General features: G+C 41.0%; 1 protein-coding gene across 1 annotated transcript in view; it reads left to right on the top strand.

Moving 5' to 3' along the window:
* Positions 1 to 27,339, top strand: part of MPPE1 (metallophosphoesterase 1) — a 116,401-nt gene that overhangs the window by 75,158 nt on the left and 13,904 nt on the right. Inside the window, exons 6-7 of the mRNA XM_029590981.1 lie at positions 14,104 to 14,178; positions 14,819 to 14,941. Coding sequence (XP_029446841.1) covers positions 14,104 to 14,178; positions 14,819 to 14,941 — 198 coding nt within the window. The remainder of the gene's footprint in view (positions 1 to 14,103; positions 14,179 to 14,818; positions 14,942 to 27,339) is intronic.

Below are 27,339 nucleotides of genomic sequence, written 5' to 3' on the forward strand. Positions count from 1 at the left end.
GTCTACACACTAGGAAATGGAGAAATTACTTACCTCATAATTTTGTTTTCCTTAGTGTAGACAGATGGACTCAGTTTCCTGCCCTCGGCTACCGCATGAGTGTGTCAATAGTCCTCCTCTGGGGTTAGGGGTCCCAAGGGATTACTGGTAAGTGTTCATCCAGTCCCTAGATTGGGGAACCTAGCATCTTACGTAAGTTCAGTGTTTATTGTTGAGTATAGTTATGGTTGCCTGTTTTTTAATCAAGTTTTTTGCTAGTCTGTTCACAGTTGCTTTTGAAGAGAATACTGGCAGGCTGGGGTTTCTGCAGGAGTTATATATACTGTGACGTCAGCTTGCTCCTTCTCCATCTGCTGGCAGGGGAGCATAAAGCCACTGGCCGTGAGTCCATCTGTTTACACTAAGGAAAATGAAATTATCAGGTAAGTAATTTCTCCATTTTCTTCATTGGCTCTTTACGCCCAAATAATTGTCCCAGGCCCTTTTGATTTCATTATTGTTCTGGTCTTTACCTCTTCTGGGAGGAAATTCCGTGCATCCACCAAACTTTCCATATAGAAATATTTCTTGACATTGTTCCCGAGTCTTCCCCCTTGGAGTTTCATATCTTAACCCTAGTTTTACAATTTCCTTTCCATTGGAAAAGATTTAATTTTTGCGCATCATTAATTCAAGTATTTGAAAATCTGTAGCATATCTCCCCTCTCTCTCCTCTCTTCCAGGGTATACATATTTAGGTCTTTCTGTCTAATATGGTTCTCCATACAGACCCCCACACAATTTTGGTTGCCTTTCTCTGGACACTTCCATTTTGTAGTTTCCAGAACTGAACAAAATACTCCAAGGAACTGAACAGCATTATCGCTTCCCTTTTCCTACTGGTTATACCTCTGTCGATGCAGCCCAGTGTACTTCTGGCCTTAGCATTGCCTTGTCACTTTCCTTTGCTGCCTTCAGATCATTAGACACTATCGACCAGCGGTCTCTCTTCTATTCCCTGCACATCAGTCTTTCGCCTCTCATCATGTACAACTTCTCTGGATTGCTATAGCTCAAATGCATGACTCTTCACTTCTTGGCATTGAATCCCAACTGCCAAACCTTTGACCATTCCTCGAGCTTTCCTAGGTCACTTATTCTAAGAAAACAAAGAGGTAGGCGATCTATGATAGCCGTAAGGATAAACACAAACAATAGATGCCTGATCTTTTTCCAAATGTTTATTAAGCAGAGACGTGTTCAAAAATCGCCCAAACCTTTGACCATTCCTCGAGCTTTCCTAGGTCACTTATTCTATACTCCTTCAGGTGTATCCACTCTGTTGCAGATGTCAGTGTCATCTGCAAAAAGATACATTTTACCTCCTAATCCCTCCACAATATTGCTCACAAAGATACTGAACCTGATCCTTGAGGACCTCTACTTATCACTTTTCTTTTTTCACAGTAGGTTCCATTTACCACTATTCGCTGACGTCTGTCAGTCAGCCAATTTGTAATTTATTCCACCACCTTGGGACCCATTCCTAGGCTTCTCATTTTATTCATGAGCCTCCTATTCAGGACTGTATCAAAAGCCATGCTGAAATCTAAGTAAACTACATTGAGTGCAGTTCCTTGATCCAATTCTCTAGTCACTCAATAAAAAACAAACAAACAATCAGATTTATTTGACAGGACCTCCTCTGATAAAACCATGTTGTGTCTCGTATCCTGTAACCCATTGGATTGTAGATAGATCACCTGAAGTAGATATTATACAAGATTCAAATAACCTCCCCTACTTTGCAGCATCCTGTATATGTCTCCCAACATCTTACCTGTTCCTGCTTGGCTAATTTTAAAGTCTAATTTTAATATAACTTTCTTTACTTTTACCAATATATATTGCTATCATCTTTCTGTTTGTCTTCTTCCACCTTCCCTTCTCACTCCCACCCTTAGAGTTTTTTTTCTTCTTGAATAGTTCTTCCAAGGCCTCAGATTAGTGAATCATATAGGACCAGAATACCAATCTCACAACTTGTTTATTAGTCACTATTAGCAAAATGTCCTTTATTCAGTGCAACAATTGTGGTGCTTATGTCCCAAGGCCTATCATCTAGAGAATTAAGGATTGTCCAATTTGCTTTTAGCTGTGTGCCATGAATAAGGAGCTAATTCACCTGAAAGAGAAATTGTCCAAATTTCGAATAACCTCCTCTTTCTTCCAGCATCCAGAATCTCTCTTTGCACTCCCACAGACGATTCAGAAACCCAGGTATAATTGGTTTACAATGGGCTCTGGTAGAACTAGACCTGAGACTCTGAGATACCCAGTTTCCCCAACTTTGAAGCAACCTGAGTATCCATCACCACTTCCATAGAGAAGCCGGACATCCAGGATTTAGAATCCCAGGAAAAATTGGATTACATTAGGCTCTGGCAGAATAAGGCCTGCGATGAAGAGACACCACCTCTCCCCACTGATACCCTTACATAATGCATTTTCTGCATTGGAAAATGAAGACGTCCAAATAACAGAATATGAAATACCTCAAAGGGAAGTAGTCATACAGTGCACCCAGAAACCCTTCAACATGATTAAATACCCAAATGAAAGCTGCTTCTGCTGGGAGATTCAATCAAAGGAATCAATTTAGGAACTCATTATGATGGGGACACAATGGTTTAAATGCTTTCCAGGATCCTCAGCTAGCAGAAATACAAACAAGGTGGTCAGCACAATTATAGAAGAAAGTAAGAAGTCTGATATCAATGTTATAATCCATCTGGGGCCAATGATCTTGCTAGAAATGATACCCATAAAGTACAGAAAGATTTCCAATATCTAGGGAAAAAGATTAGACACATGGCAAAGACTATTGCCTTTTCAAACGTATTACTTGTTCATGGAAAGGGAAATAAAAGGTCATGTCATATAGATAACTTCAGTGCCTGGCTCAAAACCTGGTGTAAAAGATTTGGATACATTGGATGCTGGGGCGGTGTAATGAGCAATAAAAGATTATATGATGATAATGGCTTACATTTATCAATGTATATACACTGGGTGAATAGAACTAACTCCTCTATAAGTACTATATCATTTAATTCAAAAAGAGGATAGCATATATCTTTTAATCATTTATTAATACAAAACTTCATTAGATAATTTCAAAAAATGTGTCCAATTTAAAACAACACACACATCCCTACACACTCATACCTTAAAAATATACATTTCAAGGAAGGTACACATAAAAACCCCTTTAATACCCGTAATAACTTGATACAAAAACCATTATACCCTGTGGGAAAAACCCACTTACAGTCTATCTATACACATTTATCTACGACGAACAAACTCCTCAAGTGTCTCCTTCCTTCTTGGCGCTATATTTGAATTTATGTCTGGCTTGTCTCGATGTTATCAACCCCCATCGAGACAAGCCAGACATAAATTCAAATATAGCGCCAAGAAGGAAGGAGACACTTGAGGAGTTTGTTCGTCGTAGATAAATGTGTATAGATAGACTGTAAGTGGGTTTTTCCCACAGGGTATAATGGTTTTGTATCAAGTTATTACGGGTATTAAAGGGGTTTTTATGTGTACCTTCCTTGAAATGTATATTTTTAAGGTATGAGTGTGTAGGGATGTGTGTGTTGTTTTAAATTGGACACATTTTTTGAAATTATCTAATGAAGTTTTGTATTAATAAATGATTAAAAGATATATGCTATCCTCTTTTTGAATTAAATGTTACATTTATCAATGGCAGGAAAGAGGATGCTAAGTGAAAAATTTAGATCATACATTATCAGGCATTTAAACTAAGGAACCGGGGTGGCAGGAGGTGGCCAGGGAACTTGGCATGTCACTCCCAAGCAAAACAGGAAGAGGGAAGAAAAAGTAACAAAATCAATCAGTTCAAAAATGTAGAAAAGTTGACTAGGAAGAGCAGCTGGAAAGCTATAACTAAAAATGCTCATAGTCTGGGTAACAAAATCCTGGGCTTGCAGGCTCTAATGTTGGAAGCGGACTTGGACATTATTGTGGTTACGGAGACATGGTTCACCGATTCTCATGATTGGGATATGGCCATCCCAGGCTATAACTTGCTAAGAAAGGGCAGAGAGGCCAGAAAAGGGGAGGAGTAGCTCTTTATGTCAAAAACAATATCCAAGCAATCGAATTGCAAGGGATGTGGGGTAGAGAAGAAACACAGTGGAACATCCTAAAGAAAAGAAGATGGTACTTTCATTTTTATTGGGGTGATCTACAGGCCACTGACTCAGAAGAACTGGACAGAGAACTCATAGAACACATCCAAAAGTTAGGAAAGAAGGGCAAAGTGTTGCGCACTGGAGATTTTAATCTGCCTGTGTGAATTGGAGTATCCCTTCTGCAAAATCTACGAGAAGTAGAGAGAGAGTGGATGCCCTTTAAGGGGCTTTGTTCAAATAAATGGTAATGGAACCCACGAAAGAGGGTGTGATACTCGATCTAGTGCTTACTAATGATAATGTCTCTAATGTTCAGGTAGGAGTTCACTTGAGCACCAGTGATCATCAGATGGTATGATTTGATTTTGCAAATAAGATACCGAGAAAACACACAGATTCAAGTTTTGAATTTCAAAAATAGACTTTGTCAAAATGGAGACGTATCTGGAGGAAGAACTGGAAGACTGAGTGAAAGTGGATGAGGTTGAAAAACAGTGGGCTAAATTAAAAGGAGCTATTACAAAGGCAACAAATCTATATGTTAGGAAAGTAAAGAAGAGTAAGAAGAAAAAGGAAACCGATCTGGTTCTTTAAGGAAGTGACTGAAAAAATAAAGGCAAAAAGAACACATTCAAGAAGTATAAAGGATCCCAAAAAAAAGGAACACAGGGAAAAATATCTGTTAAAACTGAGGGAGATAAAGAAAGAATTAAGGAAAACAAAAGGTCAAGCAGAAGAAAGGATGGCCAAAGATGTAAAGTGAGGAGACAAAACATTTTTCAGATATATCAGTGAAAGAAGGGAGGTCAGATGTGGTGTAGTGAAACTGAAAGGTGACAAGGAGCAATGTGTGGAGAGTAATGAAGAAATGGCAGAAATATTAGACAAATATTTGTTTGGTATTCACTAAAGAAGACCCTGGAGAAGGCTCGTTGCTGATTAACAAGATCATAGATGGGGATGGAGTAGACAAAACTCTCTTTACAGAAGAGAATGTATGGGAGGAGCTAGGCAAATAAAGTAGAAAAGGCTTTGGGGCTGGATGAGATATACCCCAGGATACTGAGAGAGCTCAGAGATGTGCTGGTGGGATCTGTTCAATACATCCCTGGAAACAGGAGTGGTACCATGGAATTGGAGAAGAACGGTGCTGGTCCTGCTTCACAAGAGTGGTAGCAGAGAGGAGGCTGGAAACTATAGGCAGATTAGCCTCACCTCAGTGGTGTGAAAATTAATGAAGTTTCCGCTGAAGGAAAGGATAGTGAACTACCTACAATCTGGTGGGTTGCTAGACCGGAGGCAGCATGGATTCACCAGAGGAAGGTCCTGTCAGACAAATCTGATTGATTTTTTTGATTGGGTGACTAGAGAATTGGATCAAGGAAGAGCACTAGATGTGATCTACTTGGATTTCAGCAAAGCTTTTGATATGGTCCCACATATGAGGCTTATGAATAAAACAAGAAGCTTGGGGAGTGAGTGCTAAGGTGGTGGCAAGGATTAAAAACGGGTTGACTGATATGAGAGAGAATGTAATGGTAAATGGAACCTACTCCTGAAGAGAGAACCATGTTAAGTGGAGTGCCACAGGGATCGGTGCTGGGACTGGTTCTATTCAATATCTGTGAGTGACATTACGGAAGGGATAGAAGGTAAAATGTGCCTATTGCAGATCATACTAAGATCTGTAATAGAGTGGACACACCTGAAGGAGTGGAGAGAATGAAAAGAGATTTAAGAAAGCCGGAAGAGTGGTCGAAGATTTGGCAGCTGGAATTCAATGCTAAGAAGTACAGTCTCATGCATCTGAGGTGTGGAATCCAAAAGAGCTGTATGTTTTGGGAGATGCAAGACTGATGTACACGGACCAGGAGTGAAATCTTGGGGTAATAGTGTCTGGAGATCTGAAGATGGCAAAATAAGGTGATAGCTAAAGCCAGAATAATGCTGGGCTGCATACAGAGAGGAATAACCAGTAAGAAAAAGGAGGTGATAATGCCCTTGTGCAGGTCCTTGGTGAGGCCTCATTTGGAGTACTGTGTTTAGTTCTGGAGTCTTTATCTGAAGGGATATAAAGACAGGAAAAGTAAAGAATAAAGTTATATTGGTTAAAGTGTGCTGGTCATCTCCCTGCACGTCGTTCCATCCAGTGCCTGCTGCTACCGCTGAAGACACCTGAGCTGCTGGGAGAGGGGAAAGCCCTTGGTGGCAACATCTACGGTGCCTTAAAGTGCGGCGTGCAGCAATTGAGGTGGGAGAGTATGCTAGTTGTTCCCTGCACAGTATTCCATCCTGTGACCCCTGCCACCGCTGAAGACACCTGAGCCACTGGAAGAGGGGAGAACCCTTGATGACGTCATTTACTGGTGCCTTAAAGCACAGCGTGCAGCAACATGCCGCTGCTGTCGTGCTGAAGCCGCATGCCAAAGGGGCTCACTCCTTTGCATGCTTTTGCAGTGAACTTACAATACTGTTTCTTGATAAAAATCTCTTCCATGGGTAAAAAGATGAAAGGCTGTGTGAGGAACTTTCCACCTAGTCCTTCTCTCTCCTCTGTATTTCAGCCCACTTTAGCGGTTTTACAATTCACTAGCCCAAGGTGTTCCGGGTGCTGTTGAGCTTGGACCTTCTGATTCAGGGGTTGACCTATCTCTCCACACACCCCCCCCCCCCCCAGGGTTAGGACCTCAAGTCAACTGGATTTGCTGGACAAGGTTGCAGGTTCTGAAATTTCTGCTCCCATTGCCCAAAGTGAGGTAACTCAGTTGTGCCTTTTGGGTTCCTCTACTCCTTTGAGTCATCTGGAAAAGCCTGCTACAATATAGCTGGCTCTCTTGTGGGTTGTCGTCATGAAGTTGGAAACTATCCTATCATCCACGTTTGACTCTATGATGAACTCAATGGGGAACATGTCTGTGTTTACTTAATGATCAATCTCAAAAAATATAGGCACATGCTGAGAAACTGACTGTCTTAAAGGATAGGATTTCACCTGTTACTGAGAAAAATGCTAATTTACAGAGAAGATTAGAAAATCTTGGTAATTACGTCAGAAGACGTAATTTAAGGATGTTGACGTTCCCTAGATGTTCAGTTGTTTCTCCTTTGGAGATGCTTGGGGGATTTTTTTCAAAACCATCTTGGTGTTTCTAAAAAGACTACTCCTTCAATTATTAAAGCATATTACTTTTTCTTATGAGACGGTGGCAAGTGCCCCTAAAGAAGATCCTTTTGATTTGACAGGTTTGTTGGAGAATTCAGATTTTTCTATATTTATTTATTTATTTAAAGGCTTTTATATACCGGAGTTCATGTACTAGTACATACCACTTCGGTTTACACAGAACCAATATTGGAAAATTACATCAAACAAGTGGGTATAAAATAACAAGGCTAACTTTGTAGGAACTTAGAACTTGAGGTAAAGGAGAGAACAGGACCAAGTGGTAACAGATCAATGTAAATAGCTAAATAATAAATACAAATTCTTACAATGAATACAAATGCTTACAGATTAGTCTTCAAAATCTAAGTTTACATCTTCAGAATAATGTTTAAATCTACAAGAACTAACGGTTACATCTTCAAGGTTTGTAGACTTCAAAGCTGAGGTTACATCTGACTTAAAAGGTATTGGTGTAGCATGCTGTAAATTTAACGATTGGGAATATGAGACCAAGAAATACAATTAAGAGATGCGGCATCAGACATCTGGTTAACGTGATTATGAAATGCGTGAATGAGTCTAGTTCTGGGACGTGTCTCTGAGCGAAAACTTTAAGTGAAGGCTTTTGTAAAGAGCCAGGTTTTGAGTTTCTTTTTGAATGTTCGAGTACAGGTTTCAAGATGAATGTCCGTGGGGAGGGCATTCCAATGGAGGGGGCTGGCAGTCGAGAATGCACGTTTCTTGAGTGAGGACTTGGCTGAAGGTACGTGTAAGGTGCCTAAGTAACTGGTTCTGATTGGTCTTGATGATGCATGTGGACGCAGTGGACAGCTTAGATCAAGTGATGTTTGGGAATGGATGGTCTTGTGTGTTATAGTTAGCACTTTGAAAATGATTCTGGATCTGATAGGGAGCCAGTGTAAGTTTTTTAGTATGGGTGTTATGTGTTCACCTCTGCTGGTGTTAGTAAGAATCCTGGCAGCGGAGTTCTGCAACATTTGTAGAGGTTTGGTGGTGATGGCTGGAAGGCCTATAAGCAGAGAGTTGCAGTAATCGATTTTAGAAAATAGAATTGTTTGGAGGACTGTTCTAAAGTCCTGAAAATGTAGGAGAGGTTTCAACTTTTTCAGAATGTGTAGTTTGTAATAGCATTCTTTCGTTGTGTTCTTGACAAATTCTTTGAGGTTCAGCCTATTGTCTAAGGTAACCCCAAGGTCTCTTACTTGAGTGGAATTGATCATTGGAGGTGTGGTTAGGTTGTTGGTAGGCTGAAGGTTCTCATCTGGAGTGATTAGCAAAAGTTCCGTTTTTGACGTATTAAGTACTAGGTTAAGGCTAGAGAGGAGTGAGTTTATGGACTGTAGACAATTGTTCCAGAAGTTGATGGTGCTGGAGATGGAGTCAGTGATTGGCAGCAGAATCTGGACATCGTCTGCGTATATGAAGTGTGTGACCTTAAGACTTGAGAGTAGGTGACATAAGGGGAGAAGATAGATGTTAAAAAGGGTAGGGGAGAGGAGGATCCTTGAGGAACTCCGAAAGTGGACTTGACCGGGAGGGAATCCTTGTTGCTGATTCTGACCTTGAATATCCTATTATGAAGGAAAGATCTGAACCATCCCAGGGCTGATCCTGAGATGCCTATGTCTGAGAGCCGATCTATTAAGATAAGAGTGTTTTACGGTATCAAACGCAGCTGATAGGTCGAGAAGAATCAGGAGGTATGGGGTCTTTTTCTCCAGACCTGCGAGGACTCTGTCAGTTAGAGAGGTTAGGAGGGATTCCGTACTAAGGGATTTGCGGAATCCGAATTGGGCTGTTGTGAGGATCTTGTGATCTTCTAGGTATTCAGATAACTGTTTGACTATCCTCTCCATAAGTTTGGCTACAAATGGTAGGTTAGCGATGGGGCGAAAATTAGCCGGGTCTGCAGGGTTCAAGTTGGGTTTTTTGAGGAGAGGTTTGAGGGTGGCTAGTTTCAGTGTGTCTGGTACTAGGCCTTGGGTTAGCGAGCGATTGATGATCTCTGCTAAGGGCTTTGCTATGATGTTCGGGATGGTGAGTAGGAGTTTAGATGGGCTACTATAGAGGATAGAACAACTCTTTTGGTGGAGTTCTCTAAGGAATCTGATAAACAATTGGTATTGAAGCTTTTTTTAGCTTAATGTGTGTTCTATGACCAAAAAAATCTCTATTTTTCCTGATGTAACTAAGGACATCAGCTCCGCTATAAATTATTTTTAGCAAGAAAACAGAAGGTTGTAGATATGCTTAAATATCAGGGTAACAGATATGTTTTCTATGATGTGGTTCAACTGTATAATTTCCTGATTAACAAGGTGATTGTACATGGTGGTGGCATTAAACATTCAGGGTAATAATATTGGTCCAATTGTTTAAGAATGGCTAATTTTTTTCTTGTTTTTTTCTTTGTTGATGACTCTCCCCGATGTGGTTTGTGATTAATTCTCACTTCTAGATATTTCTGGTTTTTCTTTTACTTCTTTACTGGTGTGTGTGACTGTAGTTCTATATTTTTCTTGGGATAGTTTTTTAAAACTTAATTTAAAAAATTATAAAAAAATGAATAAAGTTATATTAAAATTAGACTTTAAACTTAGTCGAACAGGAACTTTGTGAAATAACTCCAAACCCTGCAAAAAGTCACTCAAACTATGTAGCAAACCTGCTATATCAACATAGCATAAACTCCCAGAACTCAAACAACCACCCTGCATAAAAAGGCAACACTGCAAATATTCCACCAGAGCTTAAAACACCAATACACCTTCTAGTGGAAAAACAGAATAAGCTGGACTACTACAATCCTAACACAGAACCTATATACAACAATACTTCTCTTCAGTCACACATATAGAGCACAGACCCTGTTACTGTTTGAGTCCCATTATTTTTGGGAAAACTAGTTTTAGGTTTTCACCTAAATCCAACTATTTCTCTGTTATCCTTTTCTAAGGAAGGGTGTCAGGGCATCAGCAAGTCTTTAAGGTTATTAGATAATCATTGAATTCTTCTTAGATGTCTAGAAGTCACAAATTCTTTTCATAAGTCAGACAAGTTGTTTTGTATGGAGGATTATGCAAAGGTGAGGCAGCCTTTAAAGCTACTTTAACATATAAGGTGAAACAATCATCTCTTTAATCCACCTAGCTAAAGTGTTGATGGGCTCATGAGGTCCTTCGAACACATTCTTCTTGGTCGGAAGCAATAGCCAAGCATCCAGAGGATATTTGTAAAGTGGCTATGAGATCTTCTTTATTGCACTTTTACTAAGCATTATAGATTAGATGTTCATGCTAAGGAGGATGCTGCTTTTGGAGCAGGTGGTGTTAGAATGGCCATAACTTCTTCCTTCCCAAATTAGTTGAGCTTTGGTAATTCTTACTTGTGTGGACTGGTGTAATAGATGCAAGGAAGGAGAAATTTAGACTTATCTGTTAATTTCCTTTCCTTTTGTCTTGCTATGCTACACCAGTCCATAACCCTCCCGGGATGTTAAGGTCCTAGTGATTTTGAAGAGTTTCTTTGTTGTAATGAATATATGATGATTTTGGAAATAAACTTTATAAGGTATATTTGCAAAAATGTTGTTCAGTCTTCCCTAAATTAGTTTAAAGTTTATTTTATTTCATTTTTGAGGTAGAAGAGGTATTTTTAACTAGAGGATTTTCTAACATTCTTTTTTTACTTTATTGGTATGTTAGAAGATTAATATTGGTGGTGTTTTTTTTTTTACTTTTTATTTATGAAATTTTACATACATAGCAAAAGAATTTAAATTTGTTAGGAAATACATGGACCATTTGTATATGGTAATATAAGAGAATATAGCATAAAATATAGCAGATAACCAAAGAAAATAAAAGCAACCATTACTGAATCTTACAGTAACATGGTAAGGAGTCAAAGAATATCCAGGAAATCTTCATAGAAACTAGCATAGCATGTTTCAATAATGCATAATTAAATAATGCCCATAATAATTAATTAGACACTGGAGAAGATATTAAAGGTCTTCTGGAGTCCAAACATACTTTTAGTTGTTCAGGAGAAAAAAAGATGAAACAATTATTATTGTACTTAATGATGTCTTTACACGGATAACAAAGTATGAAGGAACAACCTAAAGGAATAGCCTCTTGTCTAAAAGCAAGAAAGCTCTTTCTTCCATCTGGAGTCACACGTGCAAGATTAGGGAAAATCTGCACAATCCGGCAGTAAAATGGAGAAGATAAATTCCTGAAGTACTTTCGCATTACGCTGCCCAAATCTTGAGGAAAAAATAGTGGAAACCAACAAGGTATAATGCTCTTTAATTTCAGGAGAAGCTGCACGCGCACATGTACGCCCAATTTTATAACATGCGTGCGCATGTTATAAAATCCGGGGTCGGCGCGCGCAAGGGGGAGCACAGTCGTGCACCTTGCGCGTGCTGAGCCGCGCTGCCTTCCCCCGTTCCCCCTAACCTGACCTTCCCACCCCTTCCTCTACCCTCCCCTGTCCTTTCTTACCTTTTGCATCTGCCTCTGCAAGTGCGGGCCGGCAGGCGATCCTCCAACACAGCAGCATTGGGCGCTCTGTCGGAGGCCTCTGGCTCCCGCCCCCGGACCGCCCCTTTTTAAAGCCCAGGACTTGTGTGCGTCGCCGGGCCTTTTTAAAATAGGCGCGCGTAACCTTTTGAAAATCCAGCCCTTAGTATTTAAAACAGAGACTTGACCATCATAATTAAAAAAAAAAAAAAACCATCTGCTCAAACTTAGAAGACAAAGAGTCCAATGTAATAAACTGCGGTAAACCTGCTGAGGGTTTTTGTTCCTGATTATTATGCACATTTTCCCTTGCTAATCATATGTATATATGTAATAACGCAGTTAGCGCAGAAAAAACATACGCACAAACCCTCTCAAAAAGCTGCAACTGGTTTAGCATGAGTCCACGTTAATGCCATGCAAAGGAGGCAATTACCTATTTATGGGCAATGCAGAGAGCCGCGCTGGTATTAGTGCAGGTTTTTTTAAGCAGGTGTTTTAGTGCCTGGGTCAGGGCAGGAGTTAAGTTTAAGCGTCTGTCTGGAGGTCGAAGAATTAGCAAAAGCCAGAAGAAAAGGAACAGGCACATATCAGAAATGCCTAATGCTAACCCCAGCTTCACGTCTACCTCACATGTCACTATATTTTGAAACATGTAGTTGCTGCTGCACCCTTGGGCAGATAACTCCCGACACAGAGGCCAGCTGCATCTGGATGACAGTCTCATACCTGAGTGGGTAAGAGGAGGCTCTGAGGGAGATGTAAGCCTTGTGCCTTTTATAGCCCCATCCAAATCTCTGCTGCATTTCCCTGCTAACCGGCATCTGCCATTATAGCTCCCACACGGTTGGTGATGGATCATGAAGGGGTTTGACGTTGCTTTATCCACTCTCGGTCCCACTCCTGGACCACTAATTCAGTACAGTCTTATGAAAGGGGAAGGCTTTCAACTGAGAATCAATAATGGGTAACCGCATTAATGCGGGTTTATGCGCAGTTTATTGCATAGGGCCTTCAGTATGCATTGTGGCGCACAGATCTGTGTGGATATTTGTTTTGTGCAGATTTTCTGCACGTATCTCAATTGCATGCTGTCCCTTTATATCATCCCCTGGAGGTGCCTTCTTTTGCCATGCGCACTAAAAGAAATATGCACTGAAAAAAGTGCTGATTTCACTGTTGGTCTTATTACATTGGCCCCAAAGTATCAATTTTGGAAGAACCAAGTGCTCAGGGGCTTCTCGAAACCTAAAATTCCCATAGCAAGTCCAATGTCACAACCACTGGCCTTAATGGAGCTACAAAGAGCTCACCAAGAGAAGAAGGCTGATTTTCCCAGGGCAAATCCAAAGAAAGCTTTTTCCCACAACTGATCCTACACTTCCAGAGTCCAAAGAGCTTGACGGGAGAGACAGGGGACCATCCAAGCTCTCTCCCTCATGATCTTCTGGCAGCACGGTTATTTCACCGACACTGACATTGCACTAGCCCCTTCCAATGTGGCTAGCGTCACTGCAAGGCGCTATGGGGCTGCAAACTGAGCCGCACCTCTGTGCAGGCAGCAGTGGCTGATCAAGAGGGCTCAAGGATGCTTCCTACACAGATGACCTCAGTGCTCCCTCGCTGTGGCTGGCATCTGGACAGGGATGTGCATGATATTATCAGCTGCTGTCCCAAAGGGTAAGAGGTTTCAGGAAGATAAATGTACCCTTCCATTGTGTTTTGGAAGGCATTTTCATAAATAGCAAGCAAAAAGGAAAGGAGAGAGAAGGTTCAGCAGGCAAAGATGTCCTCTAGCATGCCGCCATCTTGGCTTTTCCCAAAATGATGCAGTCTATTGATGTTATGTCTATAATTTGTCATCTGTCATGTGAATACTGGCTTTAACTGTTCTGCACCACATATTAGTACTGATGATGTTACAGAGAGAGACTTGGTACTTTGCCTCCATCTGCTGGACCAGTGTAGCAGGATGAAAGGAAAAGAAATTAACAGGTTAGTCTAAATTTCTCCATTTTCTCCAGGGTTTGGATTACCATATGGCCTTTCCTCTCGACCCTCCAATTCTAGCTGCTTACAGACTTCATTCCTTGCTTTCTCATGGACTCTTTTTTTTGACCTATGGAATGTGCCTCAAGATCAGAGAGAGGAGGGACTAAATGTTCTGTCTTGATTTTTGCAGAGTGGCCAGAACCGTCTCAGCACAGAGTGCAGTAATGTTGAACAGATTCCTGCATCAGCACCAATCCTCCTACAGGTGAGGGAGGTAGGAGAAATTTATGTGGATGGTATGTAATGTTTAAGGGCAACGGTTCTGTACTCATGCTGTCTTAGAGGAGTATCCTCATGGTTAGATCAGAAGCTGAGAACTGAGGAAGCCAGAGTTCAAATCCTGCTGCTGCTACTTGTGATCTAAGGCAAAACACTTCACCCTTCATTGCCTTAGGTACAAACTTAGGAGGTAATTTTGAAAGGAATTAAGCGCATAAATGTAACAGACTATCACAGCAATTTTCAAAAGTGCATTTGTGCACATAAAGCCTATTGACAATTAAATGGCATATGTTGTAGCAATTTTCAAAAGCCAATTTACGTGCTTAAAATGTAATTGCATGCATAAAACCTATTGACAATTAAATTGCATATCACACACACAAAATGCGTTTACACATGTAAAACCCAAGTTTGTTTTTTCTTTTTAAATCAATGTTTATTGAACCAACATTAATATAAGCATGTAAATCATTTTGAAAATTACCTCCTTAGATTGTAAGCCGTCTGAGGACAAGGAAATACCTATTGTGCCTGAATGTAACTTGTATTGAGCTACCAATGAAAAGGCGTTGGCCAAATCTAAAATAAGTAAATACCTTGTTAATGTTTTAAATCCTGTTTAGCATTACCCTCTCTATCGAGAGAGTGACTCTGAATGCACCGGGGAGGATTCAGCTACTCCGGAAGAGAAGGAGGTCCTGTTCAAGGAGAAATATGATGTCCTTTCTCAGGAGGCCTCACAGAAGGTTTGCTCAGTATTCCTTGCACGTCTGCTCTGCCTAAGCAAAAACAAAAATAAAGATTCTTCTCTGTGCTTTTCATAATGAGAAGCAGGGAGAACTGTATTGTCAAGTGGTAAAAGAAACCACAGCGGGGATGGAGGGATGATACTGGACCTGGTGCTCACCAGTGGAGACAGCGTTTCTGATGTTGTAATGGACGATCCTCTGGGATCCAGCGATTGCCGGATGGCGTGGTTCGGTATTAGAGCACAAGTGATGAGGTTCATTCAATGACAAAGCCACAGACTTCAGGAAAACTAACTTTGTTAAAATGACAAAAGGAGTTGTTAACTCAAAGCTGGATGGGAAAATCTAGGGTAGGTAGAAGAGCAGTGGGCGAAACCTGAAAGATGATGAGATATGGGCAGCTAACCTTTTTGTCAGGAAAGTCAAAGGAAAGAGGGGAAAAAAGACCGCTGTGATTTTCTAAAGAATTAGCTGAAAAGGTCAGTGATGATAAACTACAAGAGATCACAGAAAGAGGAAGAGAGGCGCAATAATATGTGGAAAAGCTGAGAATCTGGGAAAGTTGTCAGAGATGCAAATGGAAGAAAAAGTAGCAAATACAGTAAAACGGGAGAAGAAGACTTATTTTTAGATATGTTAACAATAGGGGGGAAGTGCAAAAGTGACATTGTGAGACTGAGAGGTGAAGGGGAAGGAATATGTAGAGGCTGACGAGGAAAACATGGACTGTCTTAAATATTTCTGTTTGGTGTTCACGGTGGAAGGGCCAGAAGCAGGATCATATAAAACAAATAAAATTGGAAGTGAGGTAAACCTCAAAATCAATTTTCAGAAAAGTGTACTAATGAGGAGCTGACTAAACATAAAGTAGATAAGGTGATGGGGCCAGCATGTGTGTAAGTATGTGAATGAGAATCTGTGTGTGAGAGAATAAGACAGCATGTATGTGTGTGATTGAAAGCCTGTGTGTGTAAGCGTGAAAAGACAGACAGCATGTGTGTAAATGTGTAATTAAGAGCCTATATGTGAGAGAGAAAAAGCATGTGTATATGTGAGCGATTGAGAGCCAGTGTGAGAGAGAGAGGGGAGAAAGTTGTAAGCAAACCATCTCTCCTTCTGCTAATTCAGAACAATCTCAGGGCACCTGGATATCAAACGTTCCCAGATATGCAGAGCAAAAAAAATTTTGTATCATTATTTCTCATTACTCGGTCTTTGTGTCTGCTATTTTGAAATATTTTATTGGTATCTAGAAATTTTTTATGAGCTTTTAATTATTGGATATTCCATTCATCAGCTGTTTTGAAATCTGTTCTTTTTGTTAGTATGGTTTTGCTGCTATTGATTTTATATTTCTTGATTTGTTTTATAAGGACTGGTGATGTTTCTCTTTTTCCTTTGTTACACTGCATACAGAGACCCTGGTTTGTTGCAGTTTCCATTTCAGTTTTTGTCTGTACGCTTCTAGTTATGCGTTTTGGTCTCTTTATTCTTTGTTAGGTGAGGGTCAGCACATGTGATTCAGGTGAGGTTTTCTGCTGGTGTGTGGTTTCTGTGTAGGGCTGTATAGCAGCCTAGCTTGGTCTGTTTTCCTAATAGGAGATGTATTGGTGTCTTAAGGCCTGGTGTAATATTTTCAGTGTTGCCTTTTCTTAGGTAAGGTGGTTACTGTTAAGTGCTGGAAATTGGTGCTGTTTTGATATGGGATGTTTACAGTTTATGCAATATGTATCTTTTCCTTGTGTCATTCTTAACAATAAAAATAATACTGTTTAGCATTTACACACAGGCTCTCAATCATATACTCACATGCTCCCTCACCTAAACCAGCTCTCAATCACATACATACTCTTTCACCTATACAGGCTCTCAATCATTCACATACATGCTATCTCTCTCTCACACACACACACGATCTCTCACACACACACACACACGATCTCGAACACACACACACACGATCTCGAACACAGATGCTTGCTCATTCACTCACTCTCTCCCCCCCCGCCCCCCCCCCCCCCCGAACTAGCAGCAGCAGCCTCCTCCCAATCCTAAAGGCAGCAGCAGCCTCCTTCATTTTCAGCCCTCTTGGAGAAAGGAGTCCCATCGGCCGTGAGGGTTGATGTTGTTCCTCATTTTAATCTGAGCTGTGCTGCTCATCCTTCGGGCCGATGCTGCCCGCACAAGCATGGCCTCTTCTTCCCGCGCACACACCTGCTGCTCACCACTTCCTCTTCCGGGGCGTGGGAAGAAGAGAGCATGTCGGTGCCGTTGACTCCAGCTGTCCTGCCGTGTTCCGCCCGGGCTGACAGCATTTTAAGCCTGGGCAGAGGAGGACCTATTTCGCTTGGGAAGGGGATCAGCTGGGTCAGCGGGGGACCAGGAAGTGTAGCGAGGAAAGGCAAGATAAGGGAGGTATGATAGACATCTAAGTACCTCCAGGGAATAAATGCACATGAGACAGGCCTCTTTCAAAAGAAAGGAGGCTTTAGAGCGAGGGCTCATGTGATGAGGGTGAAAGGGAGTAGACTTAGGAGTAATCTAAGGAAATATTTCTATACAGAGAGGGTAGTTGAGGCAAGGACAGTCTCCAAATTTAAGAAAGCAGAGGATTTCTGAGGGAGCAGTAGGGATTGTAAAGATGAATAGTTGGTGTGGATGGGCAGACTAGATAGGCTGTATTTTTTTTTGTGTCATTTTTCAATGTAAAAGAACTATCAGCTGTAATGCTTTTTCTGAGACATCTGTGTGAAGGCAGTACTGACACAACTCTAATTGTTCTTACTGATGTAAGGTGAGGCACATTTGTGGTAGTTTCAAACTGTACCTTAAAAAAAAAAAAGCTGAGGTAGAACAAAAGTGAATCCAAAAATGAAATTTCACAAACTATTCAGGAATTGCTAATGGCGGCTAGTCAGAGTATGCATGATGAGGCAGTGCACGTGGAGCCATAGCAACCCTATGACCAGTACGGCCTAGAGTTACCACTACCGTGGGTGCCATGGCCCCCATTGCACCACTGGCTCCTCATGCAGTTACTATCCATAATGAAGTGGGCAGTGCAAGAGGACCATGCACTCCCAGTGCTCGCTTTCTTTCTCCCTCCCTGGATGGCTTGAGGGGAGGCTAGAAATCTTCCCACCACTGGCCAAAACTCACTCACGGTACTGGCACTGATGCTGCAGCATGCTGTTCAGTGGTGGGATGGAGCCCAGTCAGCTATGTACATGGGTATAGTTTGAGGAGGGCAATGCCTCCTCTCCCGGCCACAAAACACAGGAATTATGCCAGCACCACACAGCCCTAAAAAGATACAGCTGGGCAACCCCCATGAGCGAATGAAGATGGAGACAGAGATGGCCAGAGGCCCACACAGGCTGGAGAAAGCCCCCCAGCCTCAGGGAGTGTGGGAAAAGGGGTAGGTATAGGATCGAGTTAGGTTAGTGGGGAAGATTGCCTGAGTTGGCCTGGAAAGGGGAGAATACTGGAATTGGAGAAGCCGGATAGAGGCTGGTGGGATCTGCCTATGAGGGGAGAGCATTGGAGTCCGGAAAAAGGAGCATACTGGGCTGGGGGAAGACAAGAGGTAGAATACTACGGTTGGGAGAGAGGTGAGAATGGCAGGGGGAAAGTACTGGGAAAGGGGAGAGTACTGGAGTCAGGATTAGGGAGAGGGGAGAGAGAGTGTAAAAGTGTATGTGTGGCTCTGGATGTATATTGAAGTAGTGCTGGGATCCAAATTCAGGATTCCCCCATGCCACTGCATGATCCTGAACAAGACACTTGTCATTGCCCTATGCCACTGCTTGATCCAACTGTAATTGGATGATAATGTTATTCCTTCTCTTCTTGCCACCTGATCATCAAACATTTATTTGCCATGCCACCCTCTCTAGAGCTGGCTGTAATTGCATTTCTGCAGGATTGAACTGATAAGTCTAAGACTGGAGGTTCTTTTTCTGCCACCATGTTTCTAAGTAGAGCAAGGTAGAGTTTTGGGCCACGAGATGACCACCCCTCTCCCCTACTATCAGGGAATTAGTTTATGGCATGTAAAAAAAAATGTGACTTTCCTGTAACACAACTGAATAGCACATTGACATATTTCACATGATCCTCGTGCTCCCCATATTGGCCCAGCAGATTGGGACTCCCCTTTGAATAAAGAGGCTGCATGAATCCTAATTACTAGTTTCAGGATCCTCAGGAAGCAACAGCTGTGGTGTGCATACCCAACTACAGAAATGTCTGCACTAGAATTTTAGCACAGAGAATCTGGTGAGATGGATGCAGCATTCTGTAAGGCAAGGGTGACTGCTAAATGTTTTACCTTGGGAGTTGGGGGGGGGGGGGGCTGAGGGTACCTGTCTTTACAAATGTAAAATATGAGGACAGATGAGAAAATTGCCCAAGTTCATTTTGTGATTATGCCCATTGCGAGAGTGAACAAATGTACTGTAAAAACAGTGCCAGTTCCTTCACGCTTTTAAGTCTGGAATGTGACCTCGCACTGCTGCTGCACGAGAGGTGCTGCCTCTCCTCTCTCTTGTTCAGATATAGTTTTTGGATTCTCCATCTGCATTCGTTTCACTGTAGTACCACTTTGTCAGAAAGCATATTTTACACATTATCTGGATAACTTTCAAACCACCACTTGGGGCAGCATATATGCCTGTGGATCTATGATCGTATTTTATAACCTGCGTATATCATAAAATATGCGCATCTTTACCTCATAACATAACTTCTTATGGATGCTTACATGCAATGCATTGAAAACATGGACTTTTCCTACCTGTTTTAAAAATGTACGTACGTATATTTTATGTACAAAAACAAAGTAAGACTTACGTAAAACCCAATCTATATGTGCAAGTCTGTGTATTTTAAAATGTGTGCATAATTGAAATTAATCCAAAATCAACACACAAGGGTAGTATATTAATCAGTATTGATTATTATATTTGTTACATTACAATCCTTTAATAAATTATTCAAATACTGTTACATCCATAATTAGCAATAACATTGACATTTAATTACATGTACATATGTAGATCCAATTCATTAAGACACCTTCATTGTGCATACCCTCCCCTATTGCACTTATACTAATATCCCCTAAAATATCTCACATTCATCCTTCATATACATTCATCTAAGCCCTTCACAGGGCAGTGTTAAAATCAATACCCTCCCCTCAATATAAATATTATCACTCTCCCCTTAATATTTTACATGTATTAACACTTCCACAAACCAAGATATGTTATTCATACATTTTTTATATATTGGGGTATACCAACCCACAATATTTTATCTTGATATTATCATAACCCACTATTTTATCATATATTGGTATTATCACAGTCATGATAATGATGTGATAATACCATGATAATGTATGAACATATCTTGGTTTGTGGAAGTGTTAATACATGTAAAATATTAAGGGGAGAGTGAAAATATTTATATTGAGGGGAGGGTATTTATTTATTTATTTATTTAAGGTTTTTATATACCGGCAATCATGAGGACATATCTTGCTGGTTTACATGAAACGGGGTGCATTAAATACATCAAACTAAAACTGTGGTGATCGAAGGAAACAGTTATAATTAACAAGGGTCACAGAACTTGGAGAAGAAGGAAGAGATAGGAAAGAATAACTGGTTAGACAAAATACAAATTAAATTAATTAAATACTATTGATTTTAACACTGCCCTGTGAAGGGCTTAGATGAATGTATGTGAAGGATGAATGTGAGATATTTTAGGGGATATTAGTATAAGTGCAATAGGGGAGGGTATGCACAATGAGGGTGTCTTAATGAATTGGATCTACATATGTACATGTAATTAAATGTCAATGTTATTGCTAATTATGGATGTAACAGTATTTGAATAATTTATTAAAGGATTGTAATGTAACAAATATAATCAATATTGATTAATATACTACCCTTATGTGTTGATTTTGGATTAATTAGTATAGGGGTGGATAGGAGTCTCGAGTGTGTATTACCATAATTGAAATTAACCAGTTTACTAATTACTCAATTAGCTTACCCTTCTGCAAGTCATTGAGATCCTCCTGGTTCTTCAGCCTAAACTCCATCCACTTCACAAAGAACTCCCACTCAGCCAGTACTACACAATAAACAAGTCTGATATCAATTATGCCAGATAATTAGCAGGTGTAAAATTACGCAATTTGCCAAATGTATGCATGTCTTTTAAATAGCAACTTGAGTGCATATACCCCAATCCGCCCCTAGACTGCCTCTCTTTATGTGTGAATGTGTGTGCATGAAATGTAGAGTGTGCATATTCTTTCAACGTCTATAAAATAGTGATTGCATGAGTACAGGCTACTTATGCATGCATATGCGAATTTTTAAGCACATAACTCTTTGCCCATTTTTTTGGGTGAGGGAGGAAGGCAGATAATTTTCAGAGTACTTAAGTGAAAAAAACAAAACAAAACCTGGAGAAACTGCACTGAGCAGCAGCTACAACCTTAAAGGGGATTCAGTGGGATTGGGGATTGGATTCCATGTTGGAATTTGATCTACTGTGGGTAAATGTGCATAAAATTGCTGTTGGGCAGACTAGCTGGGACTTTGGTCTTTATTTGCCTTTTACTATGTTAGCCTAGTGCCCCAGTACCAGGTGTTGCACCGTACCTTGTGGAGAGACCAAGGGTATGGCTGGGTCAGGTCTTCCACTTCCCATGTTGGTTGGGGCTAGGGATGCTGCAGAGACATTGCCCACAACCCTTGGATGGGAGGTGGTCATAGTCATCGTGCAACGACAACACCTAGTGGCCAGATTTAGGGCCCATGATTGCTGGGGTCTGATGATTGGGCCAAGAGAGGTGTATGGGATTAAAGAAAAAGGGAGGAAATCACCAGGTAGTTGCGAATGCAGGCTCACTGCTAGGATTACCAACTGGCTCCAGAGTTTTAGGATGGGTTGCCCCAGTCCCGATTTTATTAAATTGCATGCAGGGACTTGTAATTCTGGTTTCCCTATTGTATTTCATTAGCAGAGAAAGACTACATGCAGTGGGGTAAAACCAGGATGGAATCAGCTTATCCTGAAAATCTGGAGCCAGTAGGTAATTCCTTTCATAGAACCAGGATCCCAGGACTTGGTTCTGACTGAGCTGGAAGCCCAAAGGAGCAGGAAGAAATGGGTATCCATCCTCATTTGCCCTCTTCCCCCCCCCCAAAAAAAAAAGATTGGAGGGGAAGGAAAAGATAAGCTAAAGGAGGAAGCAGATTAGATAGCGAGGAGGAAGAGAAATGGTCGACTGGGGAAGCAGAGACAGAAGAGAGTAGAAGAGGCAACTTTGGGAAGGGCAGGGACAGGTTCAAATGAGATGGCAGGATGAGAGAAGGTAGGAAGTGGGAGAAAACTAAAGAAAAGTAGAAATATGAAATATAGAAAGGAAAGTATTTATGAAACGGTAAACAAAAAAGCAGTTATCTTGATGTGCACATAACCGAGAATAAAAATTATTTTGAAGAAAAAAATTATAACTAAAGTGAAAATGAACTTTTGAGTTACTATGATGTACAGGAAATCTTGAATTAAGACATTTTAGGTTACAGCATTTCTAACCTGACAGCCATTATCCAACTTACAGCACTTGCTTCAACTTTAAGACCCCCAAAGCATTTCTCAACAGGCATCGCAATAATCTGATGACCAGGAGGCCTGGCGAGGTGATGTCGGTAGGAAGAGAACCAAAGACCCTCTTCCTCTCCTCAAAATATTGTCAGTTCAGTGGAGGCATGGCTTGGTACTTTCACCTTCAGACAATAAATGTAATGCTTTAAGATGTCACTGCTTTTTACAGTACTATATATTACTAAATTCTGGGTTATTTGGGTGAAAACATTGTTCCCATGGGGTAAGTGGTTTCCGCTTAGAACATAAGAACCTGCCATACTGGGTCAGACCAAGGGTCCAACAAGCCCAGCATCCTGTTTCCAACAGTGGCCAATCCAGGCCATAAGAACCTGGCAGGATCCCAAAAGGTAGACAGATTCCATGCTGTTATCCAACCTTAATAATGGTTATTTTTAGCCTTTTTGTTGTTAGCTCAAGGTGAGTTACATTTAGGTACTGTAAGCTTAAGGCATGGAAGGTGAAGTGACTTACCTAGTGTCACAAGGAGTATCAGTGGGATTTGAACCCTGGCTTTGCTGGTTCTCAGCCTGCTGCTCTAACCAGCGGGCTGAGATCCAGCTACTGCTCCACTCTTGCCAATGAAGTGTACATTTATAGCCCTTTTTATTTTACTGAGTTCTGAAGGAGAGAGAACAACTAGAATAAGAGTACATTTCTCTTGCTGAATCTTGCTGAGTATCTTCATGTGTCACATCTAGTCCAAATCTCAGCAAGGCGGCTATTACTACTACTACTACTACTACTGAAGTATGAAAGGAAGGGTAAAGAAAATTCATACTGGCCACATGTCATCCAGGATATAAAAGTGCCCACCCTTAGCTGCAGCTCTAGGGCTAATGATGGTGGTAGTGATAGTGCAGACCTCTTCAGGTGAAGACAACAGCCTGGTGCAATTAAAGGCCATAGTGAACCTGTTCATGGACCCACTGCAGCAAGAAACAGACTGCAGAAGCTAATGGAAAAATTAAAAGGACTAACTTCTGCTGGGTGACCCCATGAAGATAAAAGGGAACATAAGAACATGCCATACTGGGTCAGACCAAGGGTCCATCAAGCCCAGCATCCTATTTCCAACAGGGGCCAATCCAGGCCATAAGAACCTGGCAAGTACCCAAAAACTAAGTCTATTCCATGTTACTGTTGCTAGTAATAGCAGAGGCTATTTTCTAAGTCAACTTAATTTATAGCAGGTAATGGACTTCTCTTCCAAGAACTTATCCAAGCCTTTTTTAAACCCAGCTACACTAACTGCACTAACCACATCCTCTGGCAACAAATTCCAGAGTTTAATTGTGCGTTGAGTGAAAAAGAACTTTCTCAGATTAGTTTTAAAATGTGCCCCGTGCTAACTTCATGGAGTGCCCCCTAGTCTTTCTATTATCTGAAAGAGTAAATAACTGATTCACATCTACCTTTTCTAGACCTCTCCTGATTTTAAACACCTCTATCATATCCCCCCTCAGCCGTCTCTTCTCCAAGCTGAACAGCCCTAACCTCTTCAGCCTTTCTTCATAGGGGAGCAGTTCCATTCCCCTTAGCATTTTGGTCTCCCTTCTCTGTACCTTCTCCATCGCAACTATATCTTTTTTGAGATGCGGCGACCAGAATTGTACACAGTATTCAAGGTGCGGTCTCACCATGGAGCGATACAGAGGCATTATGACATTTTCCGTTCTATTAACCATTCCCTTTCTAATAATTCTCAACTTCTGTTTCATTTTTGACTGCCGCAGCACACTGAACAGATGATTTCAATGTGTTATCCACTATGACACCTAGATCTCTTTCTTGGGTTGTAGCACCTAATATGGAACCCAACATTGTGTAATTATAGCATGGGTTATTTTTCCCTATATGCATCACCTTGTACTTATCCACATTATATTTCATCTGCCATTTGTATGCCCAATTTTCCAGTCTCACAAGGTCTTCCTACAATTTATCACAATCTGTTTGTGATTTAACTACTCTGAACAATTTTGTATCATCTGCAAATTTGATTATCTCACTTGTATTTATTTCCAGATCATTTATAAATATATTGAAAAGTAAGGGTCCCAATACAGATCCCTGAGGCACTCCACTGCCCACTCCCTTCCACTGAGAAAATTGTCCATTTAATCCTACTCTCTGTTTCCTGTCTTAGCCAGTTTGTAATCCATGAAAGGACATCACCACCTATCCCATGACTTTTTTTTACTTTTCCTAGAAGCCTCTCATGAGGAACTTTGTCAAAAGCCTTCTGAAAATCCAAGTACACTATATATACCGGTTCACCTTTATCCACATGTTTATTAACTCCTTCAAAAAAGTGAAGATTTGTGAGGCAAGACTTGCCTTGGGTAAAGCCATGCTGACTTTGTTCCATTAAACCATGTCTTTCTATATGTTCTGTGATTTTGATATTTAGAACACATTCCACTATTTTTCCTGGCACTGAAGTCAGGCTAACCGGTCTATAGTTTCCCAGATCGCCCCTGGAGCCCTTTTTAAATATTGGGGTTACATTAACCATCCTCTAGTCTTCAGGTACAATGGATGATTTTAATGATAGGTTACAAATTTTTACTAATAGGTCTGAAATTTCATTTTTTAGTTCCTTCAGAACTCTGGGGTATATACCATCCGGTCCAGGTGATTTACTACTCTTGAGTTTGTCAATCAGGCCTACCACATCTTCTAGGTTCACCGTGATTTGATTCAGTCCATCTGAATCATTACCCATGAAAACCTTCTCCAGTACAGGTACCTCCCCAGCATCCTCTTCAGTAAACACCGAAGCAAAGAAATCATTTAATCTTTCTGCGAATGCCTTATCTTTTCTAAGTGCTCCTTTAACCCCTCGATCATTTAACGGTCCAACTGACTCCCTCACAGGCTTTCTGCTTCAGATATATTTTTTAAAGTTTTTACTGTGAGTTTTTGGCTCTACGGCCAACTTCTTTTCAAATTCTCTCTTAGCCTGTCTTGTCAATGTCTTACATTTAACTTGCCAACGCTTATGCATTATCCTGTTTTCTTCCATTGGATCCTTCTTCCAATTTTTGAATGATCTTTTAGCTAAAATAGCTTTTTTCACCTCCCCTTTTAACCATGTCTGTAATCGTTTTGCCGCCTTTCCATCTTCCTTAATGTGTGGAATACATCTGGACTGTGCTTCTAGGGTGGTATTTTTTAACAATGACCTCAGCTCTTGCACACTTTTTACCTTTTGAAGCTGCTCCTTTCAGTTTTTTTCTATTTTTCTCATTTTATCAAAGTTTCCCTTTTGAAAGTTTAGCACAAGAGCCATGGATTTGCTTACTGTCTCCGTCTCTGAGATGCCAATTAAGTCTGTCATCATTCACTGCTAAACATGCTAGGGTTGTACATCCCAAAAGCTGAAGGTGGTATGGGTCTTATAGAAATAGATTACATATATAAAGCTATCATCATAGGCCTCCTGGCATTCTTAACAGTGAAGAGCCAGAATTAGTTTCCATCCTTAAACTTGGGCAAGCGTTTTGATGAACAGAAGAAATGAATAAGAATCCATAAGCACACCTGGAGAAAGCAGCAACAAAATTTGCAAAACAAGAGAAATAACTTTTTAAAGAATCAGACCAGCAAATATGGAAAAACAATTGAGAAAAGAACAAATACAGTGGGAAATATAAAGAGCTACTTCAAAAACTTTGCATAGCTTGAAGCCTGACAGAGGAATGGCTACAGAGAGGTGGTGGTACTACTACTACTACTACTACTACTACTACTACACAGTAAAATGGGTTGCGCGGGCCTAACGCTTCTTCGACGCGGCTTGCATTTGCATGCTATTTCAATACAGTATCAAGCGGTAGGTGATCCGAACTGTGTGTGCGGCTAACGCACCTCTTCCTACCGTTACTGTATCGGCCTGTCCCTGAGGATTTTTTCCATTCTGTGTTTGAGGGAAAAAGCTTATTAATCAGGACCCTAGCATTATATTTCATTAGCCTGGTTATGAGCATAGCCTTCCAGTTAGTGCTCTTTTCCATGTTGTCCCTCTGAGAGTCTTCATTTCTCCCTGTCCTTTGTGGCATTTCCACCTGTTGTGTATTTCTCCATTTACTGTGTGCGTTGCTTGGGGTGACAACCCAATTAAACCAGCATCTGTCTTTCACCCTCTCCTCATTTCATCTTGTTTAAACTAGTCAGTGTAAGATCTGAAACTGTTCCGACTCCTGGCTTTGTGCTGAAAGGTCCCTGTAAATAGGAGAGTTGCCTACTTGAAACAGGTTTTCTCAGAGGACAGCAGGATGTTAGTCCTCGCACATAGGTGACATCATCAGATGGAGCCCTGATGCAGAAAACTAATTTCAAAGTTTCTAGAAATTTTGTCTAAGCACAGTGTGCATGCCTTATACCACATGTCCACACAGGGTCCCTCATCAGTCTTATAACATAGAATTACAATAAAATTAAAAAAAATAGGAGAAATCCAACTCCCCAGGGTCGTGGCAGGTTTTGTGAGGACTAACATCCTGCTGTCCTCTGAGAACACCTATTACAGATAAGCAACTGTGCTTTCTCAGAGGACAAGCAGGTTGGTAGTCCTTACACATGGGTGAATCCCTAGCTACAGGCTACTCCCCAATACAAAAGGGGACCAACAGACTCCTAACCATGTGCCAATGGGCACAACACTGGTGCTGTTGGTAACAGAGAGGGAGAGAGCC

Source organism: Rhinatrema bivittatum, chromosome 2, assembly GCF_901001135.1.
Source record: "Rhinatrema bivittatum chromosome 2, aRhiBiv1.1, whole genome shotgun sequence".
Taxonomy (NCBI): domain Eukaryota; kingdom Metazoa; phylum Chordata; class Amphibia; order Gymnophiona; family Rhinatrematidae; genus Rhinatrema; species Rhinatrema bivittatum.